The following is a 24,571-nucleotide window of genomic DNA, read 5'->3' as shown; positions in this document are numbered from 1 at the left end:
CATGTATTTCATAACAGCTATAGTCGCGGCTGCGTCTGTTTCTTTGGACATTCCTGCTCGGCATATAAATGTGGTTCAAAATGGTTCAAATGGCTCTGAGCACTATGGGACTCAACATCTGAGGTCATCAATCCCCTAGAACTTAGAACTACTTAAACCTAACCAACCTAAGGACATCACAAATATCCATGTCCGAGGCAGGATCCGAACCTGCGGCCGTAGCGGTCGCGCGTTTCCAGACTATAGCGCCTAGAACCGCTCGGCCACCCTGGCCGGCATAAATCTGGTGATACTGAGAGAGAGACATTAGTTAAAATGCCAATAACGCCTGGACTGAGGGTGTTCAATACTGACTAGGCATTGGTGCAGGTTGTTTACGAGTAATGCACACTTCGTATTTGTATTCAGAGGCCGAGGTCGGCGTGCAATGAGTTGTGGGGGGGGGGGGGGGGCGCATTACCTGCAGGACCAGTAACCAAGACAGCCAACATATTGAACGATTCAATAGCAACTGCTTCAACAGTCATGACAGCTTACACAAAACATGGAAAGACATCATCGTGTAAAAGTAATAGTGGGCAAAATCAAAACTATCTGATAGAGATAGTCGTACGCTAACACGAATTGTGTCAAAACAACACAAAACTACGGCGGCTAAAGTGACTGCAGAGCATGAATCTTCATGATAGAAATCTGCCAAGGACAGTACTTCTACTGATGGCATGTATCGGTTAGAATAATGCACCAATGATTGACTGATATCAGTCGAAATCGATTTGGAATAAGATAAATAAATTATGTTTCGGTGACTGGTTGCTACATTTATAACAGCACAGCCGAACTGTTGTCATTTGTGATAAAACTGTATGACGTCATTAATACGTAAGATACTGCGTGGTTTCGGTGTCACACGCACGGGAGTACTCACGCTCTTCTCGGCGACGAACAGCACGAAGGAGAAGACCAGCCTCAGGCCGAGCACCACCAGCGAGGCGACCAGCACCAGCTGCAGCTCTGCAATCACACACGGTCACCCGTCAGCGAACCCCTGACACTCCAGCGACCAGAGTAGCACCCACTACCCACTGTAGTGACACAGCACATTCGAGACATTAACACGCGTCCAAGACACTTAACACATTTTCTTTCTTTTACATACCAATTTTTTTTTAATAATTCATTTCTGAAGTATCTTAAGGGGGGACGTTGATGAAAAAAAACGCGATATTTAAAATATGTACCAAATCCACAATTTTGAAGATACGGCAATGACATTTTGTACCAAGCTTTACATTAAACCAACACATTTGCTTTTTAAGTCCCTACAATTATATACGTTTAAATTTTTTATGGAATTTAAAAATTTTAATTTCAAAAAACAATATATGTACCTTTTCTTCAGAAAATATTAAAGAGATTTCTATAAAATTTTCTCTGTTTAATCTCTTTGTATATAGTTAGCTTCTCTTGTAACTTTTTTTGAATATATCAAATAGAAGAACTTTAATAATTTTTAATTATAATTCTGCAAGTATAATACAAAACTCTTGTAAAATTTCAGGCAATTTGTCCCATGCCTCAGCTTAGAATGTCACAATTTACTCTTGAGATAACATTATTGGGTTTGTAGAAATACGTATACCAAATGTCATAATTCCTGCCATTGTAGATTCTGGGTGTACATAAACTTAAAAACACATAATTTTCAGCAAATGCAATTTAAAGTTCAACCTAACGTTTATTGCAATTTTGTCATATGATTACATGATGGAGACCGTGGCTGTTTGAAGACAAATGTTGATGGTGTTAGGACAGCAACCAGCCACAAATTTACTTTCAGTTCCTTTATTCAAAGGCTACCGTTACCAGTTTCGAATGGTTGTGATTCATCTTCAGACGGTTTACATGATTTCTTTATTACATGTGGTGTGTTTTTTACAGAGTAATTGTGCTAAAATATAAATAATACATAATTACAAACACGCCACACACAGATGGTTGCGTTACAGATTTTAGTTGCATGTGACTTACGTGAAATGTCGGTTTCAAGTGTTTGTTTTCATAAAATGACTTACGTGAAATGTCGGTTTCGAGTGTTTGTTCTTTATGAAAACAAACACTCGAAACCGACATTTCACGTAAGTCACATGCAACGAAAATCTGTAACGCAACCATCTGTGTGTGGCGTGTTTATAATTATGTATTATTTATATTTTAGGACAATTACTCTGTATAAAACACACCACATGTCATAAAGAAAGCATGTAAACCGTCTGAAGATGAATCACAACCATTCGAAACCGGTAATGGTAGCCTTTGAATAAAGGAACTGAAAGTAAATTTGTGGCTGGTTGCTGTCCTAATACCATCAACTAACGTTTATTTCTTAGTCACCTCTTCAGTAAGTCCCAGATTTGTAGTGCAGGTCCTCTTTCCCTTCAAGGCTTCTCTTCTGGTTTCTTGTTTTCCGTCCTCCTCCTCCTCCTCCTCCTCCCTCCTTTCTTTCTGGTCATCTCCTTCTCCCCTCCCTCTCTGTCCGTTTCCTCCTACCCCATTGTCTGTTCATTTCTTCGTCACCCCCCATCACTCTCCCTATCTCTTCCTCCTTGTTTCTCTGTCTGTCTCATTTTTTTCTTTTCCCTTTCTCTGCCCATCTCCTTATCTCGCCTCTCTCTGTCCATTTCCCTCTCCCCAATCTCTGTCCGTATTTTCCTCTTCCTATTTACGTCTATGTCCTCATTCTCGCGACGCGTAATAGCCGCGCGGTCTGAGACGCCTTAAAACAGTTCGCACTGCTCCCCTGTCGGAGGTTCAAGCCTTCACTCGGGCATGAGTGTGTGTGTTGTCCTCAGCGTAACTTACTTTAAGTTAGATCAAGTAGTGTGTAAGCCTAGGGACCGATGACCTCAGCAGGTTAGTCGAACACGAACTTACCACCACCTCTTCCTTCCCCCTTGCTGTCTCTCAATCTCTTCGTGCTCCCTTCTCTCTGCATGTTATCACACTCCTTCCAATAAGAGGATTGTGGTTCTGACCCCCACCGTATTTCGTTCCAGGGGTTTAGATGAGCTTTTTACCCGTGACTTTGCCCGCATATGCTCATTGCAAATATACTCCAAACATATTTAACAAATTTCACGCGTATTTGCATACATATTTCAACTGTATGTCCAGCGAATTTTGCCCAGCAGTTTCATTTTCACGCAGCTCAGTGTTTAGACGTCGTTTCTCCTGAATTATGTTCTGTACGATGACATAACTCTGCAGGTACATCCAGTGATACACACTGGCTGAATGTTACGTGATACCACGTACTTACACGTTGACTATTACAGCGCCATCCATCACAAAGGGAAAAAAGTGGTCCAACTGAAACATTCATATTTGTTTACGTACTACACGAATATGTAATAAAAATGGGGGTTCCTATTTAAACAACGCAGTTGATATCCATTTGACCTATGGCAGCGCCATCCAGCGGGCCAACCACAGCGCCATTTAGTTTCCCCCTTCAAGCTATACAACTTTCGTTCTTTGTAGTTTTTTCGTTTGACGCTTATTTCGCGAGATATTTGGCCCGGTCACTAGCAATGGACCACCCTGTATACAGGGTGTTATAAAAAGGTACGGCCAAACCTTCAGGAAACATTCCTCACACACAAAGAAAGAAAATATGTTACGTGGACATGTGTCCGGAAACGCTTACTTTCCATGTTAGAAGTCATTTTATTATTTCTCTTCAAATCACATTAATCATGGAATGGAAACACACAGCAACAGAACGTACCAGCGTGACTTGAAACACTTTGTTACAGGAAATGTTCAAAATGTCCTCCGTTAGCGAGGATAAATGCATCCAAGAATGGCGTATTGTATCACAGCCGTCCACAATACGGGGACGAAGAGTCTCTACATATGGTACCGGGATTGCGTAGACAAGAGCTTTCAAGTGCCCCCATAAATGAAAGTCGAGACGGTTGAGGTCAGGAGAGCGTGGAGACCATGGAATTGGTCCGCCTCTACCAATCCATCGGTCACCGAATCTGTTGTTGAGAAGTGTACGAACACTTCCACTGAAATGTGCAGGAGCTCCATCGTGCATGAACCACATGTTCTGTCGTACTTGTAAAGGCACATGTAGCAGCACAGGTAGAGTATCCCGTATGAAATCATGGCGGTGAATCGAGGACGTACAGTACATACTGACGAAACTAAAATGAGCTGTAACATGGAAATTAAGCGTTTCCGGACACATGTCCCCATAACATCTTTTCTTTCTTTGTGTGTGAGGAATGTTTCCTGAAAGTTTGGACGTACGTTTTTCCCACATGTGCTCGAGGGGTTTAAGTTGAGGGAAGGGGGAGTCCAGTTCATTCGCCGAATATCTCTCTCCATTTGTGCTATTCGATGCTGTTGTATACTGTCACTCACGAAAATAAAATCAGGGCAAAATGCACCACTGAAAAGACTCACATAGGGAAGAAGTACAGCGTAACAATAACTTCGACCAGCGACCACAACGTGTTCAAAGGTGATAGCTGACCTATCAGAGCATTCACGTTTGACAATGTGTCTGGCTGTATTTAGTCCTCCCACTTTCTGACATGTGAGTGTACATCCAGAGTTTGAAGAGAGCATGTGGCCCCGCTCTTCCTTGGCCCAGTCACTACACCCTTGGTACAGACAATATGGTGTCGGTGAGGTGTGTGCATGTCAATGAACACAACTACTGGCTGTCAGGCAAAGGAACTGCCCCCCCCCCTCCCCTTCCCATGCAATGGCTGTACCACTTTGGGACGTAAGACTGTGTGCCTTGCAGTCCTGTTAAATCTGATTGAAACTACAAGCCTTGTTTGACATGAATCCCTTCTTACTTGTGGAACAAAGTAGCGGGCATCTGCTGCTATAGTTGACTGTAGTCATTTGGACAGCAGTTCCTGTGGTTTGGATCGCTCCCCATGCACGTGAAACAGACCTGTGGGCAATACCTAGTTCCTAGGCTACACTCGTCATACTTCGCCCTTCTTCCAGTTTCCCGATGATTCTTCCCAATGTGAAGTCATCTATATGTTGACTTCAGGCAGTTTTGTAACGAACGACTCCATCACAGTGCAGCGTAACTGATAGCTGATTGGCACACACTGTGTTCTCCCGTTCCTTCAACTGCCTTGTATTCTGGGGCGAGCCACATTTGGCGATACAGTCGCGCTGAGCTTACGCCATGTGGCGCCCAGCCGTTCGTGCACTACTGGAAGACCCCTGGAAACGTGCTCCCGCACTTTCGTTCATTTCCACCGAGCTGTTGATGCGTCACGTTACTTTATCTATCTCGTTGTAAGTTTTGCAGAGACGAGGACGAGGGCATCCACTTGCATGGCCTCCTCGTTCACCAGATCTCAACCCGTGCGATGTCTAGTTATGGGGCCATCTCAAAAAGTCACGTGTATGCAGAGCCCATTCCGGATGTGGGGACACTGGCGCAACGTATTCCTGCTTCCTTTGACACTGTTTGGATACAGCCTGGCCGATGTGAGCGTGTGAGACAGAACATGCTACGGCGCGTACACGCATGCGTTGAGGCACATCGAAACCATTTTCAGCACATACTGTAATTGTGGTTGCGTGATGCAGCGCGTATTAGACTGAAGTCTCTGTAACAATGTACGATTGAATAAATGGTCTGTAGCATTTCCAGACGTTAAGTTCATTAGACTTTTTTTATTCCTTATCTTCTCATTGATCAAAATGGTTCAAATGGCTCTGAGCACTATGGGACTCAACATCTGTGGTCATCAGTCCCCTAGAACTTAGAACTACTTAAACCTAACTAATCTAAGGACATCACACACATCCATGCCCGAGGCAGGATTCGAACCTGCGACCGTAGCGGTCGCGCGGTTCCAGACTGACGCGCCTAGAACCGCACGGCCACAACGGTTGGCTCTCATTGATCAATCCCTATAGTTTGTACACGGTGGAAAAAAAATCACCCAGCATTCTTATAAAATAAACTAATATTTCATGTGTTATGGGTCCATTCAGTCTCCTCCGAGAGCAAACCAAGGACCCTGCCGTTCTGCCCGCGAGTGTACTCGTGTAATCCCCGGTCACAACAATACCGTCTACACCTCTGCACTTTATTCGTGTCCTCTGTGCATCTGCGAATAGTGTATGTTTGTGTTTGTGCTTCCTTTGTCTAGTACATTGACGGGAGAGGAGAGTTACTCTTTGGTAATGGTAAATTTATTAACAGACACTGAGTAAAGGATCTCAAATTAACCATAGACATACCGCAGGTGCATTAGGCAGCCGAGGTATGCGGTTGCCACTTACCGGACGGCAGAGGACCAGCGATGTGATCACCGAAGAAGAGAGTGCTCTTCTGGTTGTTGAGGATGTACAGCATGCCAAACAGTACGGGGCCAAAGAACACCTGCGACATAAAGACAAGTTTGTGTTATCACCACGTTCCTGCGTGGAATTCTCATTTTATAAAACTGAAATATCTTCACCCTCCCTGGGACAACAAATTGCTTTTAACAATCGATTGGAGAGTCGTTTGCTTTTTGTCGTTTCAGTTTTTTCAGTCGAATAAAGCAACCGAATGCAGCTTGTGTCTGCGACCACGTTGGCTATATGGATGTTTTTCACTCACTCTCCGGGTTTGTGTGGTTTCACTCAATGTGAGACAGCCAACTGATGGTTACGCTGGCTACATGAATGTTTCCACTCAGTACTTGGGGAGGAGGGCTATAATTTACATACTTGTTCAGGTTTTTCGGTTGTACGTAGCAATGACTAAGACGCTAGCTTTATGAGAGACAAATACACCATCTTATTTCAAGGGGAGGTGAACACAAAGTACTGAATGAAACGTGTTGGCAGATTAAAATTGTGTGTTAGACCGAGACTCGAACTCGTTGCCTTTGCCTTTCGCCGGCAAGTGCTCTACCAATTGACCTAACCAAACACGACTCGTTCTCACAGCTATTCTTCCGCCAGTGCCTCGTCTCCTACCTTCCAAACTTACTGCATATTTCCAAAAATTGGCCAAATGCGAGTACAACTCGCGCACGCGGGGTTCCGTACAAACTTAATTATGTGTGTAGACAGTTAATCCACTTTAACCTCACCGCCTCTCTTAAAATGAATTGAAATTGCGTATAATAACTGACGAATGAAAATATTAACTTTCTGTAAAATCTGACATGAAATATTAGCAATGACGGCAACGTGAAAGAAAGCTGGGGCCTCTTTTCATGAAATACAGTTTCATTGATTCTATTGTTAACGTTTTTACATAAATTATTAAACAATTTTAGTAGCAACTTCGAAATACCTACAGCTCACAGCTTGGAAGGCAGTTCTTTTGGTAATCTTGACCTTGAAAGCTAATTCTGCTTACTTTCGAAAAAGAAAATGTAATTTGCCTGCACTTCTTGATGTAAAAATGATTGCAAGTTCTATCGGAATTTAAGGACAAAAGAAAGATGCGCATGGAATGGCGCTCGAAAACTACCCCGACCAAAATAAAAACTTCCGTATTTAATTATTCCGCAATTACTAATCTTGTAGGAAAAGGAGTGGTTCAAATGGTTCTGAGCACTATGGGACTTAACATCTGAGGTCATCAGTCGCCTAGAACTTAGAACTACTTAAACCTAACTAACCTAAGGACATCACACACATCCATGCCCGAGGCAGGATTCGAACCTGCGACCGTAGCGGTCACGCGGTTCCAGACTGAAGCGCCTAGAACCGCACGGCCACACCGGCCGGCTACACATTAACAAAACTCAGAGAGAATATTTGTAAAGTTCGCCTGTTGCGCCTTACCATCCCCGGAATGGGGAACATTGATGACATTTGGCTGTTATCCATATCGGTACTCGCAAGATATTGGTACTGGGAATTGCAAGACACTACCAAAATAAGAGCACTTCCTGTGACTAGCCTGGACATACAAGAAGAAGCGAGCAGGGGACTTCATTTATATACAGTAATATATAGAGAGAAGATTCATTAACATATTTTTATTTACTTACTGAAATACAAGTACGACGTACGTTTTACGCTTGCATGCAGCAATATTTCTTTCATTGTGCTTTTGTCGGATGATAAGTGCAATCTAAGTCCTAATGGCAAAATGATGTTTTTGTGTGATATAATTACAATTAAACAATTTTCGGATTTGTTCTGTTTACTTGTATTGTGAAACCTTGCTTCTTGCCAAATTTCATGTTTCTAGGTCATGGGACGTAGACTATAGGTTTTAATGAGAGAGTTTGCCAGTATCAAAACATGTGACATAAATGGCCGTATCTTTAACTGCATTCACTTGGAAACTTAAATGCTTTATACCACCAAAAGGCCGTGGATGAATTTGATACACCTACCCGTTACAGAGAAAAAGGGGTCTTAACATACGGACAGATAGGCAGATAAAAAATGGCAACATTTTTTTTCGTGTTATATAATTACAAATTAAGAACAGTCGCTTTTTTCCTTTGCTTGCACTGTTAAACCTTACTTCTTGCCAAATATCATCATTCTAGGCCATCAGGAAGTATCGTATAGGATTTAATGTGTGAGTTTGTGAGTGTAAAACTGTGTTGCATAAATGTCAGTTTGGTACATCTACCCATTTCCTGAGAAAAACGGATCTTAATAGTCAGACAGGCAGACAAACAAGCAGATGGACGACAAAGAGCTGGGTAGCACACTGGACTCACGTTCGGGAGGAACGACGATTCAAGCCCTCGCCTGGCCATCCTGCATTAGGTTTTCCGCTTAAGGCGAGTACTGGGCACGGCCACTTCCCTCCTCCGTGACCGAGCGAGGTGGCGCAGTGGTTAGCACACTGGACTCGCATTCGGGAGGACGACGGTTCAATCCCGTCTCCGGCCGTCCTGATTTAGGTTTTCCGTGATTTCCCTAAATCGCTTCAGGCAAATGCCGGGATGGTTCCTGTGAAAGAGCACGGCCGATTTCCTTCCCCATCCTTTCTTCACCCGAGCTTGCGCTCCGTCTCTAATGACCTCGTTGTCGACGGGACGTTAAACACTAATCTCCTCCTCCTCCCTCCTCCGTGCTCACCTGACCGAGCTAGTGCTCCGCCTCTGACGACCTCGTCGTCGGTGACACGCTAAACACTAGTCTTCTCCTCCTCCTTCACCTCCTCCGGACAAGAAAGCGATCTTTCCACAGACTGAGACACGGGAGCCTAAAATTGAAGAAAAATTTAAGTAAGTCTCCGACAATAAACGCCACTCTTTCGAAGGCTTCTGCACACCGTTTGCTTCGATACAATACGTCCAGGGGATGCTGCGCCAGTTGCCTTGCAGTACTAAGGTGGTACCGTTGTGCCCTTACAGCCAAACAATGGTTCTCTCTTGTGAAGGCACATGTGGTCGGCCCTGCCTTTTGCAACTGTCCTGCTTTCTTTCCTTCCTTCTGTGGTCCTCCACCGCAGAGCGTCCGGTAGGGATCACCTCTGTGCCGTAGTACACCCTCTGTGACTCTGTGTACACATCAACTCTGGGTGTATGGCTACCTGCCAAACACCACCTCGTTTCATAGATGCTCTGACATCGTTGTTGGCATGCTGACGCGTTTCACCCAAGTCTTGTCGCCGGTTACGATTCGATTCAGTAATTAATCACCATGTTTGTGGTCGGCCTCCAGAAATGTCAACGTTGCCCCCATTCGGTATTCTTTATGGTTCTCTGTAAGCACTTTGAGCACCCATAGTGCACAAAATTTGTGGTAGCCTAGCTTTTGAGTGACAATTTCAAACAACAAAGTCCGTAAAACTTGTGGAAAAGAAAGCGAAAGCTCCGTTATTGTAAAGGGACGGTTTTCAGGAATAGCTTCCTCAACTTTAGCGACAAGATCGTCAGTCACAATGCTCGGGCGTCCACTCTTCTCTTCACCATCAAAGTAGGTTCGGCCATTTTTAAACCGAATGCGCCATTTCCAGACAGAACATTCTTTCTTTACTTTGTTTCCGTACACTTCGCACAGTTCACGCTAAATTTATATGGGTTTTAGGTTTATTGCCAACCGTATCACAGACCGCACCTCACAACTGGCGGGATTTTCGATTCCAATGCACATTTCAAATTCGAATATCGAAAAAAACCAGACGCACAGAGACGTTCCCGCTATCACGGATGGATGCCGACTGAGCTGCCGAGCACGCAAATACTAAAATATACGCGATCGGCGCACGCCTAGCGGCGTCAGACGGAAACGTTCCCTACTTTCTGAATTGCCCTCGTATTTTATCTAACACGAGGTGATCTGTTTTGTCTTTTATTAATTTGCTTGATATATAACTCTCAGATGCTATCAACACCATTTTTAAAGATTTATGCTACATCTGGTCGAGGCATATGCAGAAAGTAAGTTTCGCTATTTTTTAAAACAAAGACAGCATAAAACTTTCCTGGCAGATTAAAACTGTGCGCCGGGCCGAGAGTCGAACTCGGGACCTTTGCCTTTCACGGGTGAGTGCTCTACCATCTGAGCCACCCAAGCACGACTCACGCCCCATCCTCACAGCTTTACTTTCGGCAGTACCTCGTCTCCTAAAGGCAAAGGTCCCGAGTTCGAGTCTCGGTTCTGCACACACTTTTAATCTGCCAGGAAAGTTTCATAAGAGCGCACACCGCTGCAGAGTGAAAATCTCATTCTAAAGACAACGTAGTTACATGAAAAACTTCATTAGAAACAGGTACGGTAATATTTGAGCTCTTTTTCGACATAGTCACAAAAAGAAATGCGACCCTTGTAATATCGTTGGATCAACATTTGTATTCCTGTTTCATTCACAGGTCGGAACCTGTGAATGCAGCCAGTGTGTGACAGTCGTCTTCAGCTCTTCATCGTTGTCAAAATGCTGGCTGGAGAATTTTTTAGGTACAAGTAAAGATGGAAATTGCTCGGAGCAAGATTGGGACTGTGTGTTGAATGATCAAACAACTCCCAGTGGAACTGCTGCAAAACAGTCGCTGCGCGTCGAGCCGGATGGGATGGGCATTGTCATGGAGCAGCACAACACCTCAACACCTGCGGTGAGCACTCCAACCCTCTTGATCTGAACGGAACGTCGCAGTTTCGGCATTATTCCACAGTAACAGTCAGCGTTGACTGCTTCACCTCTGGGCAATGAGCAGCATGCCTCTCCTGTCCCAGAACACCGTGCACACCATTTTCTGCACCGACACAGTCTGTCTGAGTTTCGTCTCCATCCACTGTGATGCCGGTGCATTGGCTGCTGTTCGGTTTCTGGCGTCAGGTGAGACTTCGTCCATCACGATCCTGTCGAGGAACTTGCCCCCGTCATCGTGATACCGCTGCAGGAATCTCAGTGCTGCTCCAAAGAATTTCGTTTTGTGCTCGGGTGTCAGTTTTTTTGGAACAGACGTTGTTGTATCCACGGACCCAACCAACCAACCAACTCGCGCACGCGCGCCCTGACATCGCTGCCCACAGTTCCTGCCGCGGCTGTCGGCGTCTCAGGGCGTTGCCGCCGACGGAAGAGGTCGCGCCACGGCTGAGCTCGGGTCCGCAGCGCCCTCTGCCTTTTGCATATAAGGAGGAGCGCTGGCGCCGAGACGGGCGACAGACATGCACCCTTTTAAATGCCACCCTACATATCAACTCGTCCAAGTTCTGGTCAGCCTTCCGTCGCCTTACCGGAACTTAACCCTCCCCCTACTATCCTCCATGATGATCACCCCTTCCCTGACACCCTTAGTAAGGCCAATCACTTTGCCTCCTACCTCTCCGATGTCTTTTCCCTCCCCGACTATCCCCAGTTCGATTACTCCCTCTTCCCAGATGTCCGCGATCGAACTGACACCTCTGTCCCTCCCCTCGCACCTGGTTTCCAGTACCTGGACAACATTGCACACACGGCACTCAATGCCCCCATCACTGCACAGGACCTCATTGCTACACTCCGCACAAAACGCAACACTGCTCCTGGTCACGATCGTGTCACTTACCGCCACCTCTGTGAAGCTGTGTGGCCGTGCGGTTCTAAGCTCGTCAGTTTGGAACCGCGTGACCGCTACGGTCGCAGGTTCGCCTCCTGCCTCGGGCATGGATGAGTGTGATGTCCTTAGGTTAGTTAGGTTTAAGTAGTTCTAAGTTCTAGGGGACTGATGACCTCAGTCCCATAGTGCTCAGAGCCATTCTGTGAAGCTCCTGTCTCTTTCCTCTCCACCCTGGCCAGGCTCTACAATGTAGTCCTCTCCACCAGTCACTACCCCGACCTGTGGAAAACCTCCCATATTCGATGTTCCTTAAACCCGGTAAGCCGCCGTCCGCCGTCTCCTCCTACCGTCCCATCAGCCTTACCTCGGTCTTCAGCAAGGTCCTGGAATCCATCCTCACCCGACGCATCCACCAGCATCTCCGCCAGCACCGCCTCCTTCCCGTTACCCAGTGTGACTTTCGACCGTCCTTCTTCCGATGAATTCACCTCACTCATCTCCTTTCCGAACAGCTTAATTCCCGTCGTTCCCCCATCTTCCTCTCCCTGGACCTCGAACGTGCCTATGACCGCATATGGCATTCTGGTCTCCTCTTCAAGCTCCAAACCTTCGCCCTTCCCATTAACTACGTCCGTCTGATCGGCTCCTTTCTCTCCCACCGTCCTTCCTACGTCACCATCCATACCACAGATTCCTACACCTTTTTTTCCCTCTGCCGGGGTGCCCCAAGGCTCCGTCCTCTCCCCCCTTCTGTACCTATTGTATACAGCGGACATGCCGCCGCCGTCACCCCCCGTCCACCTTCTCCAGTTTGCCAATGACACCGCCACTTGCTCCCACCCTGCAGCGTTCCCAACACCTTCTCCAATCCCATCTTGACCGGTTCACCCCTTGGTGCAACCAGTGGTTGCTAAAGGTCAATCCCTCCAAGACCCAGGCGATCATTGTAGGCAAAACCACTGCTTCCTTCCACCTCCTCGATTTCTATCTAACCATCTATGGCCGTCCTATCACCCTCACCCCCACCCTTCGGTACCTTGACGTCACCCTCGACCATTCGGCCTGGATCTCCGCCCCCCCCCCCCCTACCGTTTATAAATCCCTGCAGATCCTCGAATGCCATGCTCTCCGCCTCGCATATCGCATCTGTCTCCCCTCCCCCACGCGGATCCTGTACAACCTAATTCCATTCCCCCACCTCCCCCTTTTCCTCGAACGGATACAGATCCTCTACACCTCCCGTAAACTCGATCCTCCTCACCCACTTGTCTCCCCCATCCCATCCGCGCCCGCTGCCGCGCCTGTATTCCCACGTCCCACCCGGTCTCCATCTCTCCACCCTCCTTACCCTCTCCCAAGGTGGCTTCCGCTAGCTCCACCTCCCTGATGATGCTCTCCTCCCCTCCATCTACCCCTCCTATCAACTTTGATCCTCCCCTCCCACTTCCTGTGATTTTTTTCGTTTGGGCACCCTCCTTCCCTTCTCTCTCCTTTTCCCCCCCATCCCCCCTCCTCCACCCCTCTTTCCCCGGGCTTCCCCTCCCCTTTCCTCCCTTCCTTCATCCCCCCTATCTACCCTGCCTTTGGCATCTCTGCTCTCCCCTCTCCCTCTCCCACCCCCCTCCTCCTCTCTTGGCAGGTCCCCGGACTCGTACACTTTCAGTGGACATGCACGCGCCAGAGATCATCGCCACCAGTGTCTCGTGTATGTGCCTTCGTTTTGTGTTTAATATTCTTTCGCCGTCATGGCACCACATCGCAGTCGTCCGTGTTATGTGCGCCGTGTCAACAGGTTTTAGTGTTTTTTCTTGTCCAGCGTGAACGGCTTCGTGTATATTGTTTTTCAGTGTGTACAGTTTTTTACCCGCCATTTGTGTTGTATTATCTGTACCTCCATTATGTTTTATGTTGTATCACGTATTATGCTGCTGACAGCCCACCTTTGTATAAGGTGTTGAAAATAACAATGAAGAAAAAAGAAACCCCGAGACGGACAGTCTACTGTCGGTTGTCTATTGCTAGCCTTTGGTGGAGTTTGTAGCGGAGCCATTGCTGTGTGGTATTTGCTATCGTATTCGACTAGCCTCAGTACACGGATTACTCTTGGATATTCCTTGGACTTGTATTACTGGTGCACGTTTCGTCAGAAATAAAGATATCTCTTCATTCTAGCTGGCGCAATTCTTGTCGTTAATTATTTTTCGGCCAACAGACATTGCTACATTCTGGTCACTACCCACACTTTATACAATTTGTGGTGGCTGCCCCAAAAGTACCGCTGAGGACCTTGGGTTCGGGAGCGTCGCAAAAGACCTGGCACACAATCTCTTGAAAAGCAGGTGCTTAGTGACAGTTTCATGCAGCAAGGATCGCGATATCTGCAGAAAATGAAAATGGCTGCTGAGCACCGTAATCTCGAAGTGACGTTTCTCCAGGATGCACTGCCCCACCACCTGAATCAGGTGATCGCTCATGACCTTCTGACTGTACAAGTGACTGAGCTTACGATGAATTCTGATGGGCGCTATGCTTAGTGCATTAAGGTCCCTTATAACTGACCGAACCTCGCAGGCGGCGGGAGACGAACCAGATGCGCCATTTTAGGGCACTGCTGCCTCGGCACTGGCGTCAGATGCGACCTGTCCGGACGGCATCTGATTGTCACGTCATAGGTCTGTTGCGCATGCGCAGTTGTCCCGGCTAAATACGTCTACCTTAATGGGGGTAGGAGGTCAAACGGGCCGACTTGGAGCAGGAGAGGCATCACAGGATGTTTTAATTTCCTGTGTCTATACTTTTACAAATAAATTCATAAAACTTTGTCAGGAAGGATTCAGGATTCACACTCATTGCGGTGGAAGTTCGAAAACATAACAAAATTAATTTTTTTTACGTGTAAAATTTCATCATTTTTTCACTTACTAATGGCTGCATTTGTTGCTATAGGTACCCTTTTCTTAATAAGTTAGAGAGATTCTTCGATGAATTTTGCACATCATACATACCATACTCACAGGTGTATGAAACTCTAGAATTTATTTCATTTATCAAAAACCAAATGAACTGTTATATTTTAAACTTCATGCTTAGGATAAACACAAATTTTATACTTAATTACCTCAATTTTTACCACAATTTTTAATAGATTTCGAAAATTCTAGAGTTTCATACACCTTTAAGTATGGTTTGTATGCTGTGCACAATTCATCGAAGAATCTCTCTTACTCATGAAGAAAAGTGTGGCTATAGCAACAAATACTGTCATTAGTAAGTGAAAAAAATGATGAAATTTCACATGTAAAAAAATTATTTCGTTATGTTTTCGAACTTCCACTGCTATGAGTGTGAATTCTGAATCCTTCCTGGTCATGCTGACAAAGTTTTATGAATTTTATTTGTAAAAGTAGAGACAGTGGAAATTGAAATGTCCTGTGGTGCCTCTGCTGCTCCAAGTCGGTCCAAAAAAAATGGTTCAAATGGCTCTGAGCACTATGGGACTTAACATCTGTGGTCATCAGTCCCCTAGAACTTAGAACTACTTAAACCTAACTAACCTAAGGACATCACACACATCCATGCCCGAGGCAGGATTCGAACCTGCGACCGTAGCAGTCGCGCGGTTCCGGGCTGAGCGCCTAGAACCGCTAGACCACCGCGGCCGGCCAAGTCGGTCCGTTTGACGTCCTGCCCCCCCCCCCCCCCCCCCCCGCTTAAACGAAACGACTTCGGGATACTTACCTCCCGAGTGTGCCTCAACGGAGGCTATCTCTTAGGAACATGTCTAGTGAAATTTCCTGTGGGTGTCGAATGCCGTACTTTTATTTTTGGTAGATTTGGATGTTAGGCATTTCGACTCGGTACGACGACCTGGAAGTCAGTAACCCTGTGTCCGTCACGACGCTCTCTACGTGCTCAGTGCTGTTTGTCGCTAAGAGGTCTAATAAGTTACTGCAAGAATTTTACGTCGTGTGGACTCCTGAACAAGCTGATCTGAATAATTCTCGAAGGAAGCCTTTAATAAAATTTTCGTCGATGTTTTATGCATACCACAGTCTTTGAACACGTATGTTCGCCAACGTATCGAGGGTAAATTGAAGTCAACACCAACTTCAATTCTACGAGTTTGGTACCAATTCGAAATGAGACTAAATTTTTCCTCGGAGCTGTAGCAGCTATATCATCCGAGTTGGGTGATCGATAAAAGGAACTAATCATTAATTTATTACTGTTGCCGAATATAGCTTCTATCCACATTAACTCACAGCGACTACCTACTTCAGTTTCTCTACAAGATAAACTACTTATAAGAGCAACATACACACTGATATCTGAATTTAATCTGTCAGTTCTGAACATCGTTCGGTCCGTGGTAAGAAAATTCGACTGGACTTATCTCCGGCTTTAGTCAGACTACAGAACCTATAATGATTTCAGCTTCAGTTCTCATACTCACAAAACACCACGACAGTGTAGATCTATAATACCGACGTGTATTATATCTACTATCGTTCTTTGTTCTAATCGCATATTAATATCGCTCCTGGTCATGGGATCCATACTGGGAAGGATTTATTGAGGAAACAGAGTAGATCCCAAGGAGAGCAGCGCGTTTCGTGACAGGTTCGTTTAGTTAGCGCGTAAACGTCACGGAGATTCTCAAGCAAGCCATGTGGCAAACGCTGCAAGAGAGGCGTTCCTCATGCTGTACTGTTAAAGATACGAAGTCCTATGTTCTTCGACGAGCCTACCAACATACTACTCCATGCTACGTAAATCTCGCGATAAGTCCATGAAGGTAAAATTAGAGAGATTGAAGCTCATGTGGACGCTTACCAGCGATCTTCCTTCCCGCGAACCATTCGACTGCGACAATAATAGGAGGAAATGACGCTGGTACATATAGTACCCTCAGCCACACACCGTTAAGATAGCTCGCAGGGTGTAGTTGTGGCTGTAGATGTAGAAAATATATTTACATTTAGAGAAGTTTGCCATTATATGCACCAAGAGCTGATTATGCAAAAGCTAAGGATGACAGTTTTTCACCATTGAGGGCTTAACATAAGTGCAGAAAGGAGTCAGATACATGGACTCACACGTATGCAAGACCCTTCCAGAACGTATTAAATGTCAAATGCGCACTGTGGCTGTGTCTAAGACTGGATTGAACAACTTTCTGTCCTACCTCACTGAAATTTTCTCAAATTACTATTTTTGGTCATTTTGCAATATTCTTTTTCTGTCATCAGTTTTCCTACTAGTTTGATACGGCGCACCACAAATTCCTCTCCTCTGCCAACCTCTTCATCTCCGACTAGCACTTGTATCCCTCGTCTTCAGTTATTTGCTGGATGAATTCCAGTCTCTGTCTTCTTCTACAATTTTTGCCTTCTACAGCTCCCTTTAGCACCATGGAAGTCGTTCCCTCATGTCTTAAGTGATGTCCTATCATCCGGTCCCTTCTCTGAAATGTTTCGATTCTCTTCTGTTCCAGTTTTACTGCAGTCCATGTTTCACTACCATACAATGCTGTGCTCCAAACGTATATTCTCAGAAATTTCTTCCTTCAGTCAAAGCCTGTGTTTGATACCAGTGGACTTCTCTCGGCCAGGAATGCCCTTTTTGCCAGTGCTAGTTTGCTTTCGACGTCCTCCTTGCTCCGTCCGTCATTGGTTATTTTGCTGCCTAGGTAGCAGAATTCCTTCATCTAACTCGTGACCATCAATCCTGACGTTAAATTTCTCGCAGTTCTCATTTCTGCTACTTCTCATTACTTTAGTCTCTCTTCGATCTACTCTCAATCCATGTTCTGTACTCATTAGACTGTCCATTCCATTCAGCAGATCATGCAATTGTTCTTCACTTTCACTCCGGACAGCAACGTCATCAGCGAATCGTATCATTGATACCCTTTCACCCTGAATTTTAATTCACTCCTGAAACCTTTATTTTATTTCGATCATTGCTTCCTCGATGTACAGATTGAAGAGTAGGGGCGAAAGACTACATCCCTGTCTTACACCCTTTTTAATCCGAGCATTTCGTTCTTGGTCGTCCATCCTTATTATTCCCTCTTGGTTATTGTATATTACCCGTCTCTCCCTATAGCTTACCCCTGCCTTACACTGTTTTTAATCCGTACACTTCGTTTTTGATCTTCCACTCTTACTATTCCACCTTGGTTCCTGTGTGCATTGTAGTTACCCGTCCTTCCCTATACCTTATTCGTATTCTTTCTCAGAATCTTAAAGATGTTGCATCATTTTACATTCTCGAAAGCTTTTTCCAGGTCGACAAATCCTATGAACGTGTCTTCCTTTCATTATCAACTGCAAAGCCAAACTGATTGTCATCTAACACATTCACAATTTTCTTTTCCTTCCTGTCAGCAACTTGGATGCGTGAGCTATTAAGCTGATTGTGCACGTGTCGATTTTTGCAGTCTTCTAAATTGTTTTTATGATGTTTTCCCGAAAGTCTGATGACACAGCCTCAGTCTCATACATTCTACACACTAATGTGAATAGTCATTTTGTTGTCTTGCATCCCAATGATTTTAGAAATTCCAATGGAATGTTACCTACCCCTTCTGTATTATTTGATCTTTAGTCCTCCAAAGCTCTTGTAAACTCTGATTCTAATACTGGATGCCCTATCACTTCACTGTCGACTCTGTTTCCTCTTCGCTCACTTTGTAAGACAAGTCTTGAGCCCTCATAGAGATCTTCAGTGAACTCTTTTCCTCTGTCCGCACTCTCCTCTGCATCTAACAATGGAATACCTATAGCACTCTTAATGTTACCACCCTTACTTTTAATTTCACCGAAGATTATTTTGTCTTTTCTATATGCTTAGTCAGCCCTTCCGACAACTTTTCTTCTTCACGTTCTTCGCATTTTCCATGCAGCCATTCCGCCTTTGCTTCCCTGCACTTCCCACTCATTTCATCCTTAAGTCTATATTCCTGAGTTTGGATGAACATTTTTATACTTCTTTCTTTCGTCGATCAACTACATTTCTTGTGTCACCCTTCCTTGAACCAATGTTTGGTTTCCCACCTTCCGTGACTGCTCTTTTTAGAGATCTCCATTCCTCTTTACCTGAACTGCCTAGTGCGTTGTTCATTATCACAGTATCTGTAGCCCCAGAGAACTTCTGGCATATCTCTTCATTCCTTTGTACTTCCGTATCCCACTTATTTGTGCATTGATTCTTCCTTACTAGTCTCTTGAACTTCAGCGTCCTGTGATTTGAGCCTATATCTGCCACTGGGTATGCCCGATTTCGGAATCTCTGTCTGTTCATGATGTTATCTAACTGAAATCTTCTTTTATCTCCTGGTCTTTTCCAAGTACACCTCCTCCATTCGTGATTCTTGAATCGAGTATTCGGTATTAATATCTGGAATACATTGCACAACTCAGTCTTTCTTCTTCCTCGTTCCTAGTACCAAGCGCATATTCTCCCGTAATCCTTTCTTCTACTCCTTCACCTACAACCGCATTTTTGTTCCAGCAGCCATTATGAATTAATGCACGAAGGAATTACCGACTTTGGCTGCTGGCGGGCATTGACTGAAGTCCATGGGAAAATATGAAAATTTGTGGCGGACCGGCATTCGAACCCAGGTCTCCTGGGCAAGGGGCACAGCATCAGTAGTGTGTTGGTAAGTTGAGAATTTGGGTCTGACGGGAGGCATGCTCGGGTAGTCCGAGCAGTTGCGATGACCCCTGTGTCCGGAAGGGTCAGAGGTCAGAGTAAGCAGGCGACACAGGTTCGAATTCCGGTCCGCCACAAATTTTCATCTTCTCCCATGGACTTCAATGTCCGCCCGCAGCCAAGGAGCCAAGGTCTGTAATAGCTTATAAGTGTTAATATATTTTCGTCTCCGTTTATGCAGAGAATCACCAGTTCAATATCATCATAATCCTTCCCTATCTCTTCACGTCGACATTTATAACTGAACTATCGTTGCCGGTGTTGGTTTTCTGTCGATTCTGATGAGAACAACCCTATCGTCAGACTGTTCGCAGTAATTCATTTTCTGTCTTACCTTTATGTTCATAACGCATCCTACTCCCGTTATACAGTTTCCTGCTGCTGTTAATATTATCTGACCAGAAATCCATGTCTTCTTCCAATTTCACTGACTCCCACTATATCTTGATAGAGCCTTACATTCCGACTCGTAGAACGCTATTTCATTGGTATTCCATCTTTTTCTCATAGTCACCTCCCCCTCGCCAGTCTCCTCCCGGAGATCCGAATGAGGTTCTAGTCCAGACTCGTTTGCCAATGTAGAGATGATAATGACATGTTATCAATTACAGGCCACATGCTCTGTGGATACACATTATGTGTCTTTAATCTAATGGTTTCCATTGCCTTCTGCATCCTCATATTGTAGGTCATTGCTGAGTCTTCTGTCTTGTAGGGGCGGTTTCCGACCCCAAGGGCAAAGACTACCCTGAATATCTGTCCATTCCTGCAATATATTTGAGAAGTGCGTTGGCGAAACGAGAGTGACTTATTAAACCAGAAGTCTTAAGCCACCACTGCTGCTTATTTTTGTTCAAACTATAAGCAGTTGCGGGGCTCGAACCCAGTACCGAGAAGCTTTGATTGGTAGTCAAAGACGCTACCCCTAGACTACGGGTGCAACATTTGGTGTAATTATATTAACGTAGAAATAAAATGATGTATTATAATATTAATCCATTTTATTATACTCTACTTAAATAGCATGCACAGTTCTTCCGATCCCTCTCTGCAGTACGACTAGACTATGCAATGCAAGGTCACATAATTGAGAGGCAGACAGGATTTTGGCCGATTATCTGGTGCGATAACCGCCGTACAGCTTATTTGATTGGTTGCTGCTGGATCCAGGTGAGCGCCCCGGATTGTGGCAGGGACTGTAACCAGAGGCACAGGCAAACCGAGCCGCAACGTGTGACCATTCTATCTAGTATGCATGCGTCACTGAGCAGTCATATCACGAAACTAACGCTATTGTCGGCTTCGCTGCCGGCGTCTGAGTGCACCACCTTTGACTGGATAGCAACGGAACAATACTGCGGTTAACAGGTTCATCAATAAAAATGGGCCCAGTAATGCATTGTGCACTAACTGCGCACGAGACAGTGACTTTTTGTTGATGAGGTGGAGCAGCAGACTGAACAAGTACACCAGTTTGTTGACGTACCTATGGAGATGTAAATGTGCCTCTTCACTAGACCAGATCATATCCATATCGACTGTTCCACTTTCAAAGGCCTCAGGATCTCATTTCCAAAAGAATATCACCGCTTCACTGATCTCTTCTCAGACGGTGGTCACAGTCCTATTTTCAGAGGAGAAAAGTTAATTTTCTCTTTGATTATCATCTACAGAGAATTTCATGACATCCTGAATTGCTGCTTGTTGACATGTGGATTCCTATCCAAATGAGGTTCGTACTCCTCCCACCTCATCCAGGGCTACAACTGAGGCTTTTCGTCTTGACTGGTTCTTTCTGGAATCACGTAGGGATCTAGTCTTCTCACTGGCTCATTGCACTGTTGAACATGCTCTCACCACAACTGTTGTTGTTGTTGTAGTCTTCAGTCCTGAGACTGGTTTGATGCAGCTCTCCATGCTACTCTATCCTGTGCAAGCTTCTTCACCTCCCAGTACCTACTGCAACCTACATCCTTCTGAATCTGCTTGGTATATTCATCTCTTGGTCTCCCTCTACGATTTTTACCCTCCACGCTGCCCTCCAATGCTAAATTGGTGATCCCTTGATGCCTCGGAACATATCCTACCAATCGATCCCTTCTTCTAGTCAAGTTGTGCCACAAACTCCTCTTCTCCCCAATCCTATTCAATATCTCCTCATTAGTTACGTGATCTACCCATCTAATCTTCAGCATTCTTCTGTAGCACCACATTTCGAAAGCTTCTATTCTCTTCTTGTCCAAACTATTTATCGTCCATGTTTCACTCCCATACATGACTACACTCCATACAAATACTTTCAGAAATGACTTCCTGACACTTAAATCTATACCCGATGTTAACAAATTTCTCTTCTTCAGAAACGCTTTCCTTGCCATTGCCAGTCTACATTTTAAATCCTCTCTACTTCGACCATCATCAGTTATTTTGCTCCCCAAATAGCAAAACTCCTTTATTACTTTAAGTGTCTCATTTACTAATCTAATTCCCTCAGCATCACCCGACTTAATTTCACTACATTCCATTATCCTCGTTTTGCTTTTGTTGAAGTTCACCTTATATCCTCCTTTCAAGACGCTATCCATTCCGTTCAGCTGCTGTTCCAAATCCTTTGCTGTCTCTGACACAATTACAATGTCATCGGCGAACCTCAAAGTTTTTATTTCTTCTCCATGGATTTTAATTCCTACTCCGAATTTTTCTTTTGTTTCCTTTACTGCTTGCTCAATATACAGATTGAATAACATCGGGGAGAGGCTACAACCCTGTCTCACTCCCTTCCCAACCACTGCTTCCCTTTCATGCCCCTCAACTCTTATAACTGCCATTTGGTTTTTGTACAAATTGTAAATAGCCTTTCGTTCCCTGTATTTTACCCCTGCCACCTTCAGAATCTGAAAGAGAGTATTCCAGTCAACATTGTCAAAAGCTTTCTCTAAGTCTACAAATGCGAGAGACATAGGTTTGCCTTTCCTTAATCTAGCTTCCAACATAAGTCGTAGGGTCAGTATTGCCTCACGTGTTCCTACATTTCTACGGAATCCAAACTGATCTTCCCCGAGGTCGGCTTCTACCAGTTTTTCCATTCGTCTGTAAAGAATTCGCGTTAGTATTTTGCAGCCTTTGCAGTATTTTGTGGGTTGATCACGTAACTAATGAGGAGGTATTGAATAGGATTGGGGAGAAGAGGAGTTTGTGGCACAACTTGACCAGAAGAAGGGATCGGTTGGTAGGACATGTTCTGAGGCATCGAGGGATCACAAATTTAGCATTGGAGGGCAGCGTGGAGGGTAAAAATCGTAGAGGGAGACCAAGAGATCAATACACTAAGCAGATTCAGAAGGATGTAGGTTGCAGTAGGTACTGGGAGATGAAGAAGCTTGCACAGGATAGAGTAGCATGGAGAGCTGCATCAAACCAGTCTCAGGACTGAAGACCACAACAACATTTTGCAGCCGTGACTTATAAAACTGATAGTTCGGTAATTTTCACATCTGTCATCACCTGCTTTCTTTGGGATTGGTATTATTATATTCTTCTTGAAGTCTGAGGGTATTTCGCCTGTCTCATACATCTTGCTCACCACATGGTAGAGTTTTGTCAGGACTGGCTCTCTCAAGGCTGTCAGTAGTTCTAATGGAATGTTATCTACTCCCAGGGCCTTGTTTCGACTCAGGTCTTTCAGTGCTCTGTCAAACTCTTCACGCAGTATCATATCTCCCATTTCATCTTCATCTACATCCTCTTCCATTTCCATAATATTGTCCTTAAATACATCGCCCTTGTATAGACCCTCTATATACTCCTTCCTCCTTCCTGCTTTCCCTTCTTTGCTTAGAACTGGGTTTCCATCTGAGCTCTTGATATTCATGCAAGTGGTTCTCCTTTCTCCAAAGATCTCTTTAATTTTCCTGTAGGCAGTATCTATCCTACCCCTAGTGAGATAAGCCTCTACATCCTTACATTTGTCCTCTAGCCATCCCTGCTTAGCCATTTTGCACTTCCTGTCGATCTCATTTTTGAGACGTTTGTATTCCTTTTTGCATGCTTCATTTATTGCATTTTTATATTGTCTCCTTTAATCAATTTAATTCAATATTTCTTCTGTTACCCAAGGATTTCTACTAGTCCTCGTCTTTTTACCTACTTGATCCTCTGCTGCCTTCACTACTTCATCCCCCAAAGCTACCCATTCTTCTTCTACTGTATTTCTTTCCCCCATTCCTGTCAATGGTTCCCTTATGCTCTTCCTGAAACTCTATAAAACCTCTGGTTTAGTCAGTTTATCCAGGTCCCATCTCCTTAAATTCCCACCTTTTTGCAGTTTCTTCAGTTTTAATCTACAGATCATAACCAATAGATTGTGGTCAGATTCCACATCTGCCCCTGTAAATGTCTTACAATTTAAAACCTGGTTCCTAAATCTCTGTTACCATTATTTATAGTCTATCTGATACCTGTCAGTATCTCCAGGCTTCTTCCATGTATACAGCCTTCTTTTACGATTCTTGAACCAAGTGTTGGCTATGATTAAGTTGTGCTCTGTGCAAAATTCTACCAGGCGGCTTCCTCTTTCATTTCTTAGCCCCAATCCATATTCACCTACTACGTTTCCTTCTCTCCCTTTTCCTACTACCGAATTCCAGTCACCCATGACTATTAAATTTTCGTCTCCCTTCACTATCTGAATAATTTCTTTTATTTCATCATACATTTCTTCAATTTCCTCGTCATCTGCAGAGCTAGTAGGCATATAAACTTGTTCTACTGTAGTAGGCGTGGGCTTCGTGTCTATCGTGGCCACAATAATGCGTTCACTATGCTGTTTGTAGTAGCTTACCCGCACTCCC

The 24,571-nt window shown here is 44.7% G+C and overlaps 1 protein-coding gene across 2 annotated transcripts in view; it reads right to left on the bottom strand.

The window, feature by feature from the left end:
- The window catches only part of LOC126106559 (uncharacterized), a 173,207-nt gene that overhangs the window by 42,590 nt on the left and 106,046 nt on the right, over positions 1-24,571 (bottom strand). For both annotated transcript variants that reach the window (XM_049912897.1, XM_049912898.1), the window contains 2 exons: positions 6,334-6,433; positions 929-1,014 (listed from right to left, as the gene is read on the bottom strand). In XM_049912897.1, the coding sequence (XP_049768854.1) occupies positions 929-1,014; positions 6,334-6,433 (186 nt within the window). The remainder of the gene's footprint in view (positions 1-928; positions 1,015-6,333; positions 6,434-24,571) is intronic.

Source organism: Schistocerca cancellata, chromosome 10 (assembly GCF_023864275.1).
Source record: "Schistocerca cancellata isolate TAMUIC-IGC-003103 chromosome 10, iqSchCanc2.1, whole genome shotgun sequence".
NCBI classification, from domain to species: Eukaryota; Metazoa; Arthropoda; class Insecta; order Orthoptera; family Acrididae; genus Schistocerca; species Schistocerca cancellata.
This window is presented reverse-complemented; position numbering and strand designations above follow the sequence as displayed.